This window comes from Anabrus simplex, chromosome 7, assembly GCF_040414725.1.
Source record: "Anabrus simplex isolate iqAnaSimp1 chromosome 7, ASM4041472v1, whole genome shotgun sequence".
Lineage (NCBI taxonomy): Eukaryota > Metazoa > Arthropoda > Insecta > Orthoptera > Tettigoniidae > Anabrus > Anabrus simplex.
In genome coordinates, this window is record NC_090271.1 from 83,236,549 (window position 1) to 83,255,239 (window position 18,691).

The 18,691-nt window shown below is 38.1% G+C and overlaps 1 protein-coding gene across 3 annotated transcripts in view; it reads right to left on the reverse strand.

Annotated features, from left to right (window-relative positions):
* Nucleotides 1-18,691, reverse strand: part of LOC136877277 (protein FAN) — a 320,909-nt gene that overhangs the window by 15,717 nt on the left and 286,501 nt on the right. For 2 of the 3 annotated variants that reach the window (XM_067151194.2, XM_067151192.2), the window contains 2 exons: nucleotides 10,674-10,904; nucleotides 7,771-7,859 (listed from right to left, as the gene is read on the reverse strand). In XM_067151194.2, coding sequence (XP_067007295.2) covers nucleotides 7,771-7,859; nucleotides 10,674-10,904 — 320 coding nt within the window. The remainder of the gene's footprint in view (nucleotides 1-7,770; nucleotides 7,860-10,673; nucleotides 10,905-18,691) is intronic. The other variant, XM_067151193.2, reaches the window with a different exon arrangement.

The following is an 18,691-nucleotide window of genomic DNA, read 5'->3' on the forward strand; positions in this document are numbered from 1 at the left end:
TGAGGTGGTGCAGCTCTTTTCAGGCACACCTCCAATGGAGGTGAGCTGCATGTACCCTCCTGCCATTCTTAAATTTCTGGCAGTACCAGGAATCAAACACGAGCCCCCGAGGAAGGCAGCTAATAACACTAACCGTTATGCTACGGGGGCAGATGGTGATGGTAATAGTGACAGTCACAAAAAATATTCTAGAAAATGCTTTTCTGAAATAATGTTTTTCTCATACTTTTCAGCTAATATAGTTACTTCAGTTGGTTCTTGATATACTCGTACTTCATAAACATCACAGTAAACCTTGGTACTGCGATCATTAATCCTTGAACAGGCATAGGATCTACACTGAGATCCAGAGGGATGCTGAGTCCGAGCACTGACAAGAACATCCTCCCCTAGCTGCATAGCTAATACTGTTTTGATACTTCTTGAGATTCTTTCAATGAGTCTTATCCATACTTGCAACCACAAATGCTCTCCAAATGATAACAGAAACATATCTTATTTTGCCGACTTCTGACCTGCTGATACTAAGTAGTAGCAAAGGATGATGTAGCAATTCAGACATTCCAAAATATCTAGAGTATGTTGTTGAGTGTGAACTTGTAGACCATCTTTGCCCAGTATTCCTTCTCAAATTTATGAAATCAAGAAAATATCTACTTTATTACTGGATATAGATACACATACTGACGAGTCTTCGTGTGGTGAATGAACGATATACACGTAGTTTTAGCTTCTGCACTGCACATGTCCCATCTCCATAAATATTCATCTGGAGGCAGATAATCCTGTTCTGAATCAACTAAACTGGTATCAGATTCTAATTCATCAGTTCTCACTTCATCATCCCTGAATGTGGTAACACATTTTCAAATTATTCTGCCATTAATACACCTATCTCAGAGTTACAGAGCTTTGTTTGACCAATATTGTCTAGTTCAAATCTATAATAATAAAAGGAAGGGTCTGTCTTTTTGTCTGTCTGTGCGCAATGCCCACCCAAATCTACAGCATGCAGAGATGCACCTTGAAGCCGGATTTTTAATTTTTACATTTTTCAATCAATCAATCAATCAATCAATCAATCAATCAATCAATCAATCAATCAATCAATCATTACTGATCCGCATTTAAGGCAGTCACCCAGGTGGCAGATTCCCTATCTGTTGTTTTCCTAGCCTTTTCTTGACTGATTTCAAAGAAATTGGAAATTTATTGAACATCTCCCTTGGTAAGTTATTCCAATCCCTAACTCCCCTTCCTATAGACGAATATTTGCCCCAATTTGTCCGCTTGAATTCCAAGTTTATCTTCATATTGTGATCTTTCCTACTTTTAAAGACTCCACTCAACCTTATTCGTCTACTGATGTCATTCCACGCCATCTCTCCACTGACAGCTCGGAACATACCACTTAAAAATAAGAACAAGAAATTAAGAACCTTAATCGAGCTGCTTTTCTTTGGATTTTTTCCAGTTCTTTAACCAAGCAATCCTGGTGAGAGTCCCATACACTGGAACCATACTCTATTCGGGGTCTTACCAGAGACTTGCATGCCCTCTCCTTTACATCCCTACTACAACCCCCAAACACCCTCAAAACGATGTGCAGAGATCTGAACCCTTTATTTACAATCTCATTTATGTGATTACTCCAATGAAGATCTTTCCTTGTATTAACACCTAGAGACTTACAGTGATCCCCATAAGGAACTTTCACCCCATCAACACAGTAATTAAAAAAACTGAGAGGACTTTTCCTATTTGTGGAACTCAGAACCTGACTTTTAACCCCGTTTATCACTATACCATTGCCTGCTGTCCATCTCACAACATTATCGAGTTCATTTTGCAGTTGTTCACAATCTTGTAACTTATTTATTACTCCATAGAGAATAACATCATCCACAAAAAGCCTTATCTCTAATTCCACTTCTTTACTCATAATATTTATATATGTAAGGAAACATAAAGGTCCAATAATACTGCCTTGAGGAATTCCCCTCTTAGTTATTACAGGGTCAGATAAAGCTTCACCTACTCTGATTATCTGAACTCTATTTTCTAGAAATATAGCAACCCATTCAGTCACTCTTTTGTCTAGTCCAATTGCACTCATTTTCGCCAGTAGTCTCCTATGATCCACCCTATCAAATGCCTCAGACAGGTCAGTTGCGATACAGTCCATTTGACCTCCTGAATACAAGATATCTGCTATATCTTGCTGGAATCCAACAAGTTGAGGTTCAGTGGAATAACCTTTCTTAAACCCGAACTGCCTTTTATCAAACCAGTAATTAATTTCGCAAACATGTCTGACATAAATCAGAAAGAATGCTTTCCCAAAGCTTACATGCAATGCATGTCAAACTGACTGGCCTGTAATTTTCAGCTTTATGTCTATTACCCTTTCCTTTGTACACATGGGCTACTATAGCAACTCTCCATTCATTTGGTATAGCTCCTTCATGCAAACAATAATCAAATAAGTACTTGGTACTATATTTCAACCCATTGCCTTTAGTATATCCCCAGAAATCTTATCAATTCAAGCCGCTTTTCTAGTTTTCAACTTTTGTATCTTATTGTAAATGGCATTTTTTTTTTTGCTAGGGGCTTTACGTCGCACCGACACAGATAGGTCTTATGGCGACGATGGGATAGGAAAGGCCTAGGAGTTGGAAGGAAGTGGCCGTGGCCTTAATTAAGGTACAGCCCCAGCATTTGCCTGGTGTGAAAATGGGAAACCACGGAAAACCATTTTCAGGCCTGCCGACAGTGGGATTCGAACCTACTATCTCCCGAATGCAAGCTCACAGCCGCGCGCCTCTACGCGCACGGCCAACTCGCCCGGTTAAATGGCATTGTTATCACAGGTAAATTTTACTTCTTTAGGATTAGTCACCTCATCTATCTGGACATTATCCTTGTAACCAACAATCTTTACATACTGCTGACTGAATATTTCTGCCTTTTGAAGATCCTCACAAACACACTTCCCTTATTCATTAATTATTCCTGGAATGTCCTTCTTGGAACCGTTTCTGCCTTAAAATACCTATGCATACCCTTTCATTTTTCACTAAAATTTGTATGACTGCCCATTATGCTTGCCATCATATTATCCTTAGCTGCCTTCTTTGCTAGATTCAATTTTCTAGTAAGTTCCTTCAATTTCTTCTTACTTCCACAGCCATTTCTAACTCTTATTTCTTTCCAATCTGCACGTCCTTCATAGTCTCTTTAATTCTCTGTTGTCGGTGAGTTATGAATGGAAAACCGTTGGAAAATGTGTGTAGGGATATGACAATCCATCGTGCTGTCACAAAGATTAAATGTATAGATTCACTGTTGCTAGGCAACATATGTAAGATAGGTAATACAAGTCAAGGAGCCATTTTCAGTCCATGGTGTAGGAAGCCATTTTTGGTCCCAAACACAAAGAGCCACAGTCAGTCCACAATATCCAGAAGTAATTGTCTATGTGTATGATGCCCAGTCAGATCTATGGCATGCAGAGATCTGAAATTTTTAACATAGAGTATTAATGAACTTGGCCATTTTTGGGTTCTGTTAGATCCATATTAACTACATGATTTAACAACCTGTGAGAAAACAGGGCTCTGTTACTCACAGGCTGTTAATTGATGTTTAACATAGACACATTGTTAGATGAATTTTTATACAGGTAAAGAAAGACTTGTTTTCATTAATTATTGATATTACTTTTAATCATTTAGCCTGCCTGGTAGCCATGATTGTTAAGGCGTGTAAGTCTAAACTGTCTGATACCATGTTTAGCAGGTTCGAGTCCCACTGGTCGAAACAATTTTCACCATCAGAATGTTGGCCGGCAGGGTAGGGAAGGTGGTGGTATACAATTTCTAATAACTAGATTGCGTGCCAAAAGCCTGGATTAAATTCCAAACCTCTCCACAGTGCTCAAATGGAGTAAAGGCATATGACGCTGTTGATGGTGATTCGTCCATTGAATGGAGACGTTAAGCCTTGAGAAGTCCCCTTGGTGCTATTCGACAGGAGTAGGCTATGTGCTGGCGCTGGGTTTCACTCTCTCCCTTCCTACTATCATATATCTCGTCATCCATTTTATCTCAATTTCTTCGATGAGGTTGACGTCAGGAAGGGCATCCAGTCATAAAAACCTGCCACGACAGATTCATCTCACTTCATGCCCGACCCCGTAGAGAAACAGGATAAGGGCTGGATAAACACTTTTATTGATTAATTTCTTTTTATCTTATTTACCTCACTTTTAATCAATTTATTTTTCATACTTCTTATTTACCTGATATTTATTTTATTCACTAAAAATGTTGGGGAATATGAGAATTTCACTATACCAGCAATAAAACGTGAACCGTATTTGCTTTCAACTAACTCAATCTCTTATTTTATTATTTTATTTAGAGGAAACATATAAGTTATAAAATACATCAACAAGGAATAGAAAACTGAGCGAGTTGGCCATGCGGTAAGGTGCGCACAGCTGTGAGCATGCATTCGGGAGGTAGTGGGTTCGGACCCCACTGTTGGCAGCCCTGAAGATGGTTTTCCGTGGTTTCCCATTTTCACACCAAGCAAATGCTGGGGCTGTACCTTAATTAAGGCCATGGCCACTTCCTTCCAACTCCTAGCCCTTTCCTATCCCATTGTCACTGAAAGACCTATCTGTGTTGGTGCGACATAAAACCAATTGTAAAAAAAAGAAATCATAATACATAACAGTCAAGGTGCCATTTTAAGTCCATGGCATAGGAAGCCATTTTTGTTCAGTCTGTGATAACTGGAATTGTTTGTCTGTGTGTATCTGTGCGATGCCCAACCAAATCTACAGAGATCTGACATTTTTAACATACGTGGGCACAGCATTTCAATTCTTGCTCCAAGAAATGAAGTGGCTGTTATAAGAACTACCTGGTGTTCTACAAATTTACAAGTCTATCGACATGACATGTAATACAGATGAGGCTGTCAACTACATGACAGAGCTTTTGAACAACTTGGAGTCGAGTCACCTGGAGTACCCTCGAACATTTTCAAGCGGACGATTGTGGCACCGATTATCTATATGAGTCCTGCAACAGAACATGACTTTCAGTTAAGAAACTGATGTAGAATATTGTTGGAGCCACCATCATGACTGGACATGTCATATTAGAATCATCCCTTTGGATATATACCGTTTCAATTTGTATGTCTGCAGTTCCCCGTTTGTTTTGAGTTTCGCTATGTGCATCAAAAAGGTACAAGGCACACTTAAAGTTGTAGGACTCAATCTTTGGAAATGGTGCTTCTCCCAAAGTGAACTGTACGTGGGTTCTTGAAGAGATGGAAAGGCATTTTTTTCTTTTGTTTTGAAATAATAATGTTATTTGTTTATAGATCCCATTAACTACTTTTACAGGTTTTGGAGACATTGAGGTGCCAAAATTTAGTCCCATAGGAGTTCTTTTACGTGCCAATAAATCTCACGATACAAGGGTGACGTATTCGAGCACCTTCAAATACCACCGGTCTGAGCCAGGATCGAACCTGCCAAGTTGGGGTCAGAAGGCCAGTGCCTCAACTGTCTGAGCCACGCAGCCTGGCTTTTTTATTAAATAAATTAGAAACATCTAAGGCGGATGAATTTATAAACACGGGTGAAGCCGCGGGCACCTGCTAGCAATTAAATACCGGTATATCATAACTGAATTATTAAAAAGTACACCATTTCACTTAATAAGCTTATGCATATGTATATTATATACAGTCCAGACATTTTCTTTCATATTTAACAGCTGATTGAAATCACACAACAGGTATAAGTACCATGGTCACAGTGGCATTGATAACTTACGATCCAGACAAACAAAGTCAGGGAAGATGAATATGAAAATCCACAGCCTGTTTCCCGTCATTCGACCGGGTCAGGAATGGAATGAAAGAAGCCCCCCATCTAGCGGTCTGTGGCTCAGGCGGCAGTGTGCCGGCCTCTCACCGCTGGGTTCCGTGGTTGAAATCCTGGCTACTCCATGTGAGATTTGTGCTGCACAAAGCAGAGGTAGGACAGATTTTTCTCCAGGTACTCAGATTTTCTCTGTCATAATTCATTCCAGCAACACTCTCCAATATAATTTCATTTCATCTGTCATTCATTAATCATTACACCAGAGGAGTGCGACAGGCTTCGGGATCTGGTACAATTCCTATCCTCAGAGAAGACGATGATTTTTAAAAATACAAAAAATTAAATTCTAACAGCTTCAAAGCAGATGAGAAGTAAAATGTACTGGGATGTGGTTGCACCCCACCTTACTTTTCCCAGGTTAATTCTAAGGTTTCCAACAGAGTCTTGTCTACACATAAAACAAACTGTGTATGAAATGGACACTCAGACATGAGTAGCAGCCAATGATGACGACAGAGTAATATGTAGGTAGGCTCTTCCAATGTCTACACAATTGCTAACACACTTTCCTGTTAGTTAGTTGTTATTTTGAATTTTTTAATCAGACAGTACGTCACTGCTTGATTGTGTTGAAACTCTGGTGGTTATTGTTCCTCACCTCAATATTGGGTTTCTAGATACCTACCACATCTCACTAGTGTCATCTTTTCCTGGATGCGTGCTTAGTAAACATGTCAATGTTCTTGGCTGGTAAGAATTTAACTTGCAAGATTCTTTGATTTCAGCATGGGAACAATTATGGTTTCCCTTCATTCATCAGGGAAAGTATCTCTAGTGTTCCAAATTTTGTTGAAGATTTGTTAACATCTGTTAATTCTAGGTTGTGAATAATGTCTGGTCAAATTTACTTATCTAACTATGATGCTATGGATTACTGCTTTTAGTTTCTACTTTGAACATTTTTGGAAATTATTTCCTGACATTTACTGTTTAGCAAAATATTTCCAAGATTATTACTTCTGAAATATCTAGTACTTCAATTTAAGCCTAGCTTTATCTTTCTTTTTAATATTATATCATCTGGTGTTATTGACTGGGACCATATATGGGTTCCAGTAGTCACATTCTCAATTCGTAACCACAGGCAATGGTTGAGAGACCTAATAAGCTGTGCAGAGCATCGGGATATCAGTTAATGTAAGAGTGGGTAACATGAATAAATTTTTAGCTTTAATTTTGCTTAGGAGACCACATTGTTGAATCCCTAAACAACTGAAGTTAAAATCTTCCTACAACTGTGTGTTAATAAGGCTAGCATGGTGTCTCATAGATGCTGTATGGCATTTGCAGTGCTTTTAGCATCTGCTTCCGTACTGTAACAGATGACACTATTAGCTGTCATCCTTGGTGGCCCGGGTTTGATTCCTGGTACTGCCAGAAATTTAAGAATGACAGGAGGACTGATATGTGGTTAAAATGGTACATGCAGCTCACCTCCATTGGGAGTGTGCCTGAAAAGAGCTGCACTACCTCAGGATGGGAACACGAGTTTACTAGCGCTTTTAGCAAGCCTCGGACTTTGCGTGTGATTGAGTTCCATTTCCAATGACAGGCCAGGTATTCCCTGGCAAAGAATTGGAAAAAAACAAAAAACAAAAAAAACCTAACATTTAATAAATGGCGTTATATCAATCAAGCTTATAGAACGATGATAATAAAATTGGCTAAGTGAAGTACAGATTAAACAGAATTTGTTATAAATTAGTAATATTCGAGGAAGAGGCAAATATTTGGGATACTTCTTATTGTGGATAAGAAAGGTCAGAGAAGAGTGAAGAGTGGAACAATGAAATGAATGTTACCTGGTAGTTGCTGGATCAGTGAATGAGATTCCATGGACCAAAGAAAGAGATCACCATCCTGAGTTCCTGAGATCAACTTCTTGTTGTCCCTGAAAGATGTGGTAAATTCATTGATTCATTCGTCCAGAATGAGTAATTATTTATGTACAGTTAAAACTGTTAACCTAAGCACCCTAAGTCAATTTTACAACTTAACTGTTAGACCATCAAATCACTTTTCTTCACAATTTACTACAGAAAAAAACTAACTGCATATATATATAAAGCAACCACCATCACCTTTACAATCACACTTCCTTGGGTCATGTAAGGTCTCTACGGTCTGTATTTCACTAGAGGGTGATGTTTCTTGCTAGCCCTGTGGTCAAGGGATAGTGAACCTCCCAGAGGTCACAAGGGTTTGATTCCTGACCACATCACGGATTTTTACAAGGATCAGAGTACTGATTTGAGGCCCACTTAGCCTAAGTGATAACAATTGAATAGCTATCTGATGGTGAGATAGTGGCCCAATCTAGAAAACCAAGAATAACAGCCAAGAGGATTCGTCACGGTGACCATGCTTTACCTTGTAACCTGTACCCTTTGGGCTAAGCAGCGACTGTTTGGTAGGACAAAGTCCATCGGGGCTGTACTGCCATGGAGTTAGTTTGTTTGGTGATATTTCTTGAAACATTCCCAAATATGTAGGGCAGGTTCTTTTTTGGTCACAATTCATAAGAACAAAATCAAAGTCATCAGAGTCAATATATCATTCAATAAAACACTTATTTAACTAGAATGTAAATGTCTACTTTTTCTCTCACTCATGTAAAAAAAAAACAAAAAAAAACAAACAAAAAAAAAACAAAAAAACAAAAAAAAAAAAAAAAAAAACAAACACTAAAACATGATAAAAGCTCAATGATTTTCAAGAAAACAGCAACAGCAACAAAAAGCTTACTAAGCTTCTAAATTCAGAAAGGCACTGGAGTTTGATAACATACATATAATGGCAAACAATACGCTCACAATAACCTTTTACCATAATAATTTTTTCCTATGCTAAGGTTTCAGGTAAAAATGACATGTCTGGTGTTATCGGCTGTCTTAAGAAATTTGGTGCCAACAGTGCACTCTAGGGAACGAACAGCGAACAAGAATTTGTTTCCAATTCTGGTAAATTAATAGCACAAATTTTTGGAGATTTTGAGGATTTTGTGAGGTAGAACAAAGGGAGAATGTTTGGTGAAAATTATTTGGGGCCAAAATGTGAACTGAACTCTCAAAAATACTTCCTTTCAGTTTCAACTAATGTTACCAACAAAGGCAATTGCAAAATGTTCCTTCTATACATGAGATATTTCACACCTACAAGAGGTGTTGCAAATAAACTGTTGAACTTCTACAAAACTGCTGATTCTATTCACAGATGTGTTGTGACTGTTGTATAAGAAAATCGTTTATCATTAAATAAAATATCAGCCCAAAATGCAGGCAATACCTAAGTAAATTAAGAAAAATGCCATTCTGTTTCTAAGATTCTCCTCAATTCACATGAAAGAATTCTGAAATCAGACTGCTCTATTCACATTATTCACATCACTATTAGAGGTGCAAATTAATGTCTTGATTTTGATGTTGAGTATGCAACACTCCTCTTATGTTGGCTAAACACAGAGAAGAATTGAAAGAATATTTTGTGTTTGTAGACATTCAATGGAAGGATACTAAAACATGGACAACTTGGTGGCTCTTCTTTCTGAAGACATTGGTATATTGCTCTCCCCAGTTAAGACCCTATAATTACACCAAGATTTCTTACAGAGTTTTGATGCTTGTTGTTTAAAAGGGCCTAATATCTAAGTCATCAGCCCTTACAGAGTTTTCATATGGAATCATTTTATCAGATAAGGTGAGCGGAGGAATGTTTTTGTTCTTTACTGCACTAATTTGTTTCATCTCTTTTGATGGATTTATTAACGTTTTATTAAAAGTTTTTGGGTCCACCTTATTCAATACCTTACAATTTTGTTGCGTAGATGTGATTACAACATATTAGGTTTCATTCAGTACTAGTTTCGATGCTATACTGTGTCATCAGCTGAACAGGGGTTTTTAGAAAAATTGGCAATCATATAAGTTTATCAACATTAACTTCATCACATTTAAAAATCATATTAATAACAATGAAACTGTGTTAAAATGTATGGTGTCCATTTGTCCATCCTTATTTTCAACAAGTCGAAGATTTGTAGGTCTTATGCAACAAACTAATAAAAACACATGCAAACCGGTTTGCTCAATTATAATATAAAGTGAATTCAAAGTAAAAAACAGAGTATAAAATAGAAATAGTCTTGAAAACTATTTGTGCTTAATTAATCGCACTTGTAAAACTTCACATAGTATCGTAGTAAAAATAAGTTCCATAAAATCTGCAGTGTCCCTTTGACAGTGTTGTTCAATGAAGCAATCCTAATGAGGTGGAAACGAACACAAAGTCCTTTAAGATAATATCAAGAACAGCATTTCCCAGTTCAATGCGGACATGTAAATAACAAGAAATGTTATAATTATCACTTCACCGAAGAGGCAAGGACCACGAAGGGCATGAAAATGAAAGACTCCCTATACCTTTCAAACCTAATACTGTCAGGGTTGGAAAAGAACAAGAGTTTGATAGGAAAGATGAAAGCAAGGAGCCTTACACAAGTAGTTTTTAAGGAGATCTTAGCCATTTAGTGCTAGGCAGGTTATACAAAATTTGTGTTTGTCTCGAAGCAGGCTTGTTAGCACAGCAGTAGTGTACATATATGATATGCATGAGGTCCAGAATGGGAGTGCTGGATGTGATAAGGATTTTCAGCTCATCTTACAATATCTTACAAAGCAATGAATAGCATTATTTCAAGGAGATTTACCCATTTAATGCTAGGCTGGTTATGTGAGCATCATGGTCCAATTGGGCAATTAGAGCAGTGGCAGGTTTAATCTTTCGTCCATCACTCACACCTTCCCAGATTCGTACGGAGCAGTCCCATGAGCCCGACACAAGGACTTGTGTTTTGTGGCCCCAGACTAGGCATGACACAGCATCTTCATGAGCTCGTACAGAGTCTATCACACGACCAAACTCCAAGTTGTATAGTATGCTGAAACAACATCATTCATTGTATTTGAAAGAAACATTAAAAAAACAAAAACAAAAAAAACTACACTGCCATTTGAAGTTATGGACGGTATAAAGAGGCATAATTCTATGAGTATAGCAGTCTAGTCTTTTGTTCCAAATTGTTTTGTGACCAGACCAGAGAAAACCCCTCTCAATTTGAATCAATGAAGCAGTTCTTCTGACAAAAGTTTGAAACAAAAATATGAAATATGGAAAGAAACTGTAATACATTTACCATTTGTAACAAAGGCACATTGGAAATTTTACATTCACATTGAATGCTAAAGCTTGAATAATACGTATAGGCATTTCTTATTATATGTTGAGCACGTTAGAAACCGGGCTTTCTTCCATTTTGTTAGTTCTGTTTATACTTCTTTCTCGTTTAATGTGTGTGTGATGATTTCACCAAGATATATAAATTGTAGAACTATGTTAATGTTTGATAATTTATAAGAACTTTATTTATTCTCAGGTGTTTCATGAGCATGATCTCAGTTTTCTTGAAGGATATTTGTAATCCTATTTTTAGGGCAATTTTTTGGAGACTGGTGATCTGATCACGAACTTCTTCCAGGTCACAGGTTAAGAGAGCTAAATCATCTGCAGATCCCAGGTAATTTGTTTTAATATCTATTTAGTTATAGTGGAAGCCATTTCTTTTTAGTTTAGACTTAGTTAATCTAAAACTGTTGGGTTCTAGTTAAAATCTCTACACACAGCCCAATCTGCTGGGCCGGATCTGCAAGGTGTTTGCAGACTGGGTGGTGTGTAGGCTTGTCGGGCCAACCACACTATCTCCCAACTCACGATTGCGACATTCTGCAAGTTGGATCGTGTGTAGGATGGTTATACAAATCAGGCCAGTTTGTCATCAGCTGCCTTGCGGCAGCCTAGCATGTGTTACGTATTAATTGAGTGCAGTGAGTAGATTATGTCAATTAATTAGTATATTATTACAATTGATACTGTTGGAAAAGGAGAAAGATGTATGGAAGTAGATTATGAAACTATACAATGATATGTCCTGTCTATGGGATATTTCAAGTTCCAATTATCTCAACAGTGATATGTGCAATCAAATGTTAGAAATTTGACGAGATAAATATAAACTGGTTGATGAGGACACGACCACCCCTATTTAAAAAAAGAAAAACATGTGGTGACATGGCTGCACTAAATTGCAAATCTTCATACCTCGCTCAGGTTGCTAAAAATCTAAAGTCTTAAAGTCATTCTTGAACATTCACTTTTCCATATTACACTGTCTTCTTTCTTTATTAAAGGGGCCACCAATCGAGCAGTTCACTGAAAGTATCAATATCCATTCGTAGAAAGTTTCTAAAATCAAATGCTTCTAGTTTTTATAATAATATTTGTATGACTAAATTCTTTTCTCTATAATAACTACTAGTTAGCCCAATATTTTCTCTTTCATATCAATTTCAGTGACAAGTCAATGCAATTCCTATTTTTTGAAACTTAGAAAATGAAGGAGCGATGATCACATGTGTTTTCAGAGCAGAGCGACCGAGCCAGCCAGCCTACTGTAGATTGGGCCCAGCAGATGTCGTGTGGAGAAAAGCACCCAATCTACCGCGCCAACTACCCAGCAGATTGGATCCAGATAGGGTCATGTGTAGAGTACTTTATAGGAGGAGGAGGAGTAGGGGGGTGTTGGTCTGGAGAGCCAGGCTGAGAAATGAGCATCAAACACTAACACACCGTGGGTTTTAGTCAATGCCACAGTAGCGTGCGCTTGCTGTGGGCCGAGCCTATCAGCAGGGAAGTCCTTGTTTAAGTTCCTCCCCTGGAGAATTTATTTCTTCCACTGGCGCTCTCAAGCCGGTCATAAGCCACGTGCAGATTTAGCAACACCGCCTCGCAAAGCCCATCTGAAGTCGCCCGTGAAGCGATCTGCTTGGCTAACTTCAGCAGCTGATAAAATAACAACAGTGCAAGATATCTAATTTTTTCCAATTATTTATCAGTATGACCAACCCTATAATACTCATATACCCAGTTCACGTTGTTTCTGACCACCCTGTATATTGCAAGTTATAAAATTCATTGTCTTTTTAAATCCGGATTGAAAGTAACTTCTTTTAAATGTGTAAAATTTTATTGTGTGTTATTTTCCACCTATTCAATACAATCAATCATAAGATTAATGTTCTTTCCTCATTAAACTATGAACATGGGACATGTTTCACCCCTTTTAAAGAGCATCATCAGTCTAATCATTGCCTCAATACCAAAACGGGTACCTGTTTAGCTATGACATAATCTAAAAATTCTGTTGGGCGGTGGGAAATAACCTGACTCCCTAAGGGGGTCAACGGCTTCGGGCGAATGAGCCCCTTCAGGTGGGGTGATGGTCCCCACAGTGGAGGAAATGCCACTGGAATACATTATGGAGCGTCTGTTGTCCAGCTTAGGGGCGGCTGCATAGGCTTCTGCACTCCAGAGGAGCGGCCTTAATATCACCTTACTGGATCACATCCAGAGTTGTAATTTGGGACCTAGTCCCATACAGGTGACACCTTGACAGTCAACCATGGAAGGGCTTTTAAGAAATACTCCACCGGCTGAACTAAGAGGTCAAAGAAGGCAGCATTCGTAAACGGTGGGCTGCCACTTAAAAGATACCATGAAGTCAGAGACATGGAAATACCCCAGTACCACATACACCAATGAGACAAAGTCATGAATCAAACCAAAGCAGATAACCTACTTCTCTACACACACCAACACCCCAATAAAAACACCACCAGAGAACATCAATCCCACCACAATAAAGGAAGTCTATCAAGCACTGAATAAATTAAAAAACTACAAAGTGCCAGGAGAAGATCAGACCTTTGCAGAAATCTGGAAATATGCAGGAAGCATCAGCAAAAGTCAAGGTACAGACTTTATAAAGGTATACCAGGGAAGATAGTGATGAAGAATGTCCCACAAATTGGAACAGGATTTTTGGTCAGCTTTAAAATAATAAACTCAGTTCAAGAATTCAAATCACAGTCTACACGACTCTCAACGCTCACCTTAAAGGCATCTAATAAAATCTATACTATCATAAATGCCCATGCTCCCACTAATGATAAAAACAACTCCTCAAAAGACCATGAGGAAACAGAAGAATTTTGGGACCTATTGGACCAGACCATAGATAATATCCCCCAAACACCATGTAAAATTATTAATAGGCAACTTCAACGCTCAACTAGGCAGAGAAAGAAAATACTGTGACATAATCGGAAAACGGCCAGCACACAAGAAAACAAATAAAAATGGAGAGAGACTAGTTGACCTGTGTAGAAACCATAACTTACTCTCAAAATCTACATGTTTTAAGAGAAAACCTCAAAAACTCAAAACATGGAAACACCCTGACTACACTAAAGGAGAATGGCAACTTGATCACATCTGCACGAACAAATACCGCCACAAAGAGATCTATAACGTCAAAGTCCTCTGAGGAATAGACACTGGTTCAGATCACTACATAGTTAAAATAAAAATTAAGCTCACTCCCGAGAGGAGACTATAAAAGCATGCCCCTAAAACTAAAAGAAAAATAGATCCTACCCAGCTATTCTCCGGACCACCTTTTGAGCAGACTAAAGCGGAAGTGACGTCATTGTCTCGTCACATTTGCCGTGGTTGCCAAATGAGCCGGCGCGCGATTCAAAGTAGTACTACACCTATATAATACAGCACAGCTCACGGATTGAACCTCGAATGAATTTAAAATAATTAATACATTAACGTATGCGTGTTAGAATACCATACATTTTTTTAACGGCTTACATCTTTAAACAATTAATTTACTGAATTACATTTTAAATGTGAAAACCTACAATCTGTTTTCCAGTCAATGACCGGGTCAGGGACGGAATAAATTAAGCCCCATGTTGCGGCGAGGACAGGAATTGAGCCGGCTGCCGAAGCCTGTTTCACTCCTCTGGGGCAATGATTAATGACTGACAGATGAAATTAAATGATACTGGAGAGTGATGTTGGAATGAAAGATGACAGGGAAAACCGGAGTACCCGGAGAAAAAAACCTGTCCTGCCTCCGTTTTGTCCAGCACAAATCTCACATGGAGTGACCGGGATTTGAACCACAGAACCCAGCGTTGAGAGGCCGACGCGCTGCCACCCGAGCCATGGAGGCTTTCACAATTTTAATGTACTAACTACAATTTTACGCTTAAAGCACTGCGAACGAATTCTTTTGACATAAACAGTAAGCATTACATTCATTAAATTATTATTATTATTATTATTATTATTATTATTATTATTATCAATATACAGTATATATATATATATATATAATATTTTATTATTTATTATTCACTATTATTATCTAAATATATAGCCTGATTTCTGATTGAAATGAGCTGCTACTCACGGGCAATTTATGAAAAAGCGAGAGAAGTGAGGATTATGTATGGGCCTACTCGTACTGGAATTAACTTGAAACTGACAGATGAAGTTGGGGATCCAGGCGAAAACCTGTCCCACCTCCGCATTGTCCAGTACAATTTCAATAAATTAGTTATTACATATTATTATTATTATTACTATCATGCAGGAGGTTTCAGCGTCAGCTTACCTTGTGCCGCAGTAATTAATCTGCGTCACTATCGAGTGGCTGTACAAGTTGGAATCAGAACCGGGGTCAGCACATGAGGTAAACTAATCCCGCCGTCAATACTAATTGCTCGGAAATGCTTATAAACAGACAGAATCATATTTCTCTCGCCGGAAGTAAAAATCTTGCGTTTCTTCTTCAACTGATAACAGTCTGGTGAATTTTTGTTCGGATTCATCGCACAATAATATCCAATAACGAGTAAGAAGAAACCTACAAACGTACAAGAGACTACAAGAATTATGAATTAGCACACAATACGCACATACACTATTTTTGTAAAAGCGAAGCACACTGATAAAATTCTCTGACTGTTGTTTTAAACAGACTATGATTGAAACTGCACCCACGTAATATTAAAGCCTTTGACGTGTTCAGGACATCCACTGAGTGAGTAAGTATGGCAGCTCCACATTGACTGCACCATTGCCAAAACTCGCTCTGAGTAGCGCACCCCCTTGCCCCCTCACCTGCTGTGTGACAACACCGTAGTCGCTGCCCCTGTCGCCCGCGCCAGCCCCTGGTCTATACACTCACTTCCGCTTTAGTCTGCTCAAAAGGTGGTCCGGAGAATAATCAACAATGAAAATTGCCAAAAAGCAACTGAAAAAATAAGTCACAGATAAACTTGAAGACTTAGTACACAACCTTAAAGAAATTGCAGAAGACCTGGCTCCAATTAAACCACGTAAAAAACACCAATGGTGGAACAGAGAATGTGATGAAACAGTGGAGAAAAGACATCAGGCATGGCTATTACATCAGACCCAAAAATTGGAAATATCCTATCAAAATCTAGTAAAACAGAGAAAAGAAACTACCCAAGTCTTAAGAAGAACAAAAAGACAGCATCATAAGGACACACTGTAATTAACTGAGGAAGAATTCAACAAAACTCAATCAAGGGACTACTACAAAACCTTCAGAAAACAGCTTCAAAGATATGAACCCCCGGCCCTACTGATGAAGGATGAAAATGGTAAGCTGGCTCATAACAATAAAGACAATGCAGAAATTCTGGCTAAATATTTCAACAAGCTTCTAAATTGTGAGGCACCTACAGAACTCCTTCATTTGGACACTAAACCCCAATAAAAACACCACCAGAGAACATCAATCCCACCACAACAAAGGAAGTCTACCAAGCACTGAATACGTTTAAAAACTACAAAGCGCCAGGAGAAGATCAGACCTTTGCAGAAATCTGGAAATATGCAGGAAGATCAGCAAAAGTTGCCCTCCATCAACAACTTGTCTCTATCTGGATTAAAGAAGAACTGCTAGAACACTAAGCAGCCCTTATTCACCCACTGCACAAGAAAGGAGACAAAACCGACCCTAATAATTACAGCGGAATCTCACACCTAGACATAACACTCAAAATATTTTCAATAATCATCCTTAATAGGATAAGTTTACAACTTGAGAAAGAACTAGGAGAATATCAAGGAGGTTTCATACTGTGGAGGAGCTGTCCTGATCAGATCATGATTCTTAAGTTGATAATAGACTATAACAGAAGATATGGTGATAACATTTGTAGATTTCAAGAAAGCTTACGATTGCATCCATAGAGAATCTCTGTTTAAAATTTTAAGACACCTTGGAGTATACCCCAAATTAATAAATATGATAAAATTGACTCTCACTAACACCAGATCAAAAGTGAAGTTTAGGGGTGAAACATCAGAGTCATTTGAAATTAAAACTGAACTACAGCAGGAAGGTAGGCTCTGACCACTATTATTTAAATGTACTGTAGAAATGGTAATGAGGGAATGGTTTAGAAAAAGTCCTCCAAAAATAAAGATTGGCCGAAAAATCAAAACAAACTGCCTGGGTTTTGCCGGCAATTTAGCATTACTAGCAGTGGACATAAAAGAAGCAAAAACCCACATAACAAAACTTCAAAACATTGCAAATAAAATTGGCCTCAAAATATCATTTGAAAAAACAGAAATTATGCCCCAAAAACCAACACAACTAAAAGAAGTTACCATAAATGGTAATAAAATCAAAACAGTAACTCAATTTAAATATCTTGGAAAAGTAATAACACATAACCTAAACGAAAAAATCTTAATCCAAACAAGAATTAAGAGATTAGCTAACGCACAAAAATTAACATGGGATATCTACAAAAAGAAATGTTTATCAATAAATGCAAAAATAAAACACTGCAACACAGTTATAAAACCAGAAGCTACATATGCAGCAGAAACACTTTTTCATCTGAATAAACAATCAAAGACTGACAGACTTCAGAAAATTGAAAGGAGGATTGGAAGAACCTGCATCAACAAAAAATACCAGAAAGATGGACAGTGGCAGATAATACCTAACAAAGTCATGTACAAAGAGCTAGAACCCATTACAGATACTATGCGTAAGAGGAGACTGGGATTCTTTGGACATACCATGAGGATGCAGGATTCAAGACTTCTGAAACAACTAGTACAACACAATCTCGTCTAAAAAAAAATACCACAACAGAATGTAAATGTATCAGAGAAGTAAGAGAGGTTCTGAAAGAAATATGTCTTATAACAGAAGAAACCACAAATAAGATAAAAATTGAATACAAAACTCGAGAATACAAACCTCCGCTTTACCCTTACATGAAACAAATCAACAACACGCATATTTTGAACTGAGGAAAGGGCACGAAGATCGGAGCATATGAAGAAGTACTGGGAGTACCACAAAGCCTGAACAATCCCTTCAAAGAGACCTGTATAGTTTTTTAGTATTGATACTGGGGTCAGACTCCAAGGTGAATTTTATGTGGGGATCTATATTGTTTATATTGTTTAACTTGTTAAGGGTGGTAAAGGTCCGACTCCAGCATCAATACTAAAAAACTCTTCCGCATAATCCATAATAATAGCCTCAACACACACAGTGGCCTAAGCAAACTCGAGATCCAGGATTCATGAAGGTCTTAAAATTAGTGGTTAATAATAACTACTACACATTTAATAAATGCATATATCAACAAGATGGATTGGCTATGGGGTCACCAGACTCAGGGATTTTAGCAGAGATATACAGGATGAAGCGAAATTCACGCACTTGGGTGTCGCAGTGCGACTTCTCACATGCCA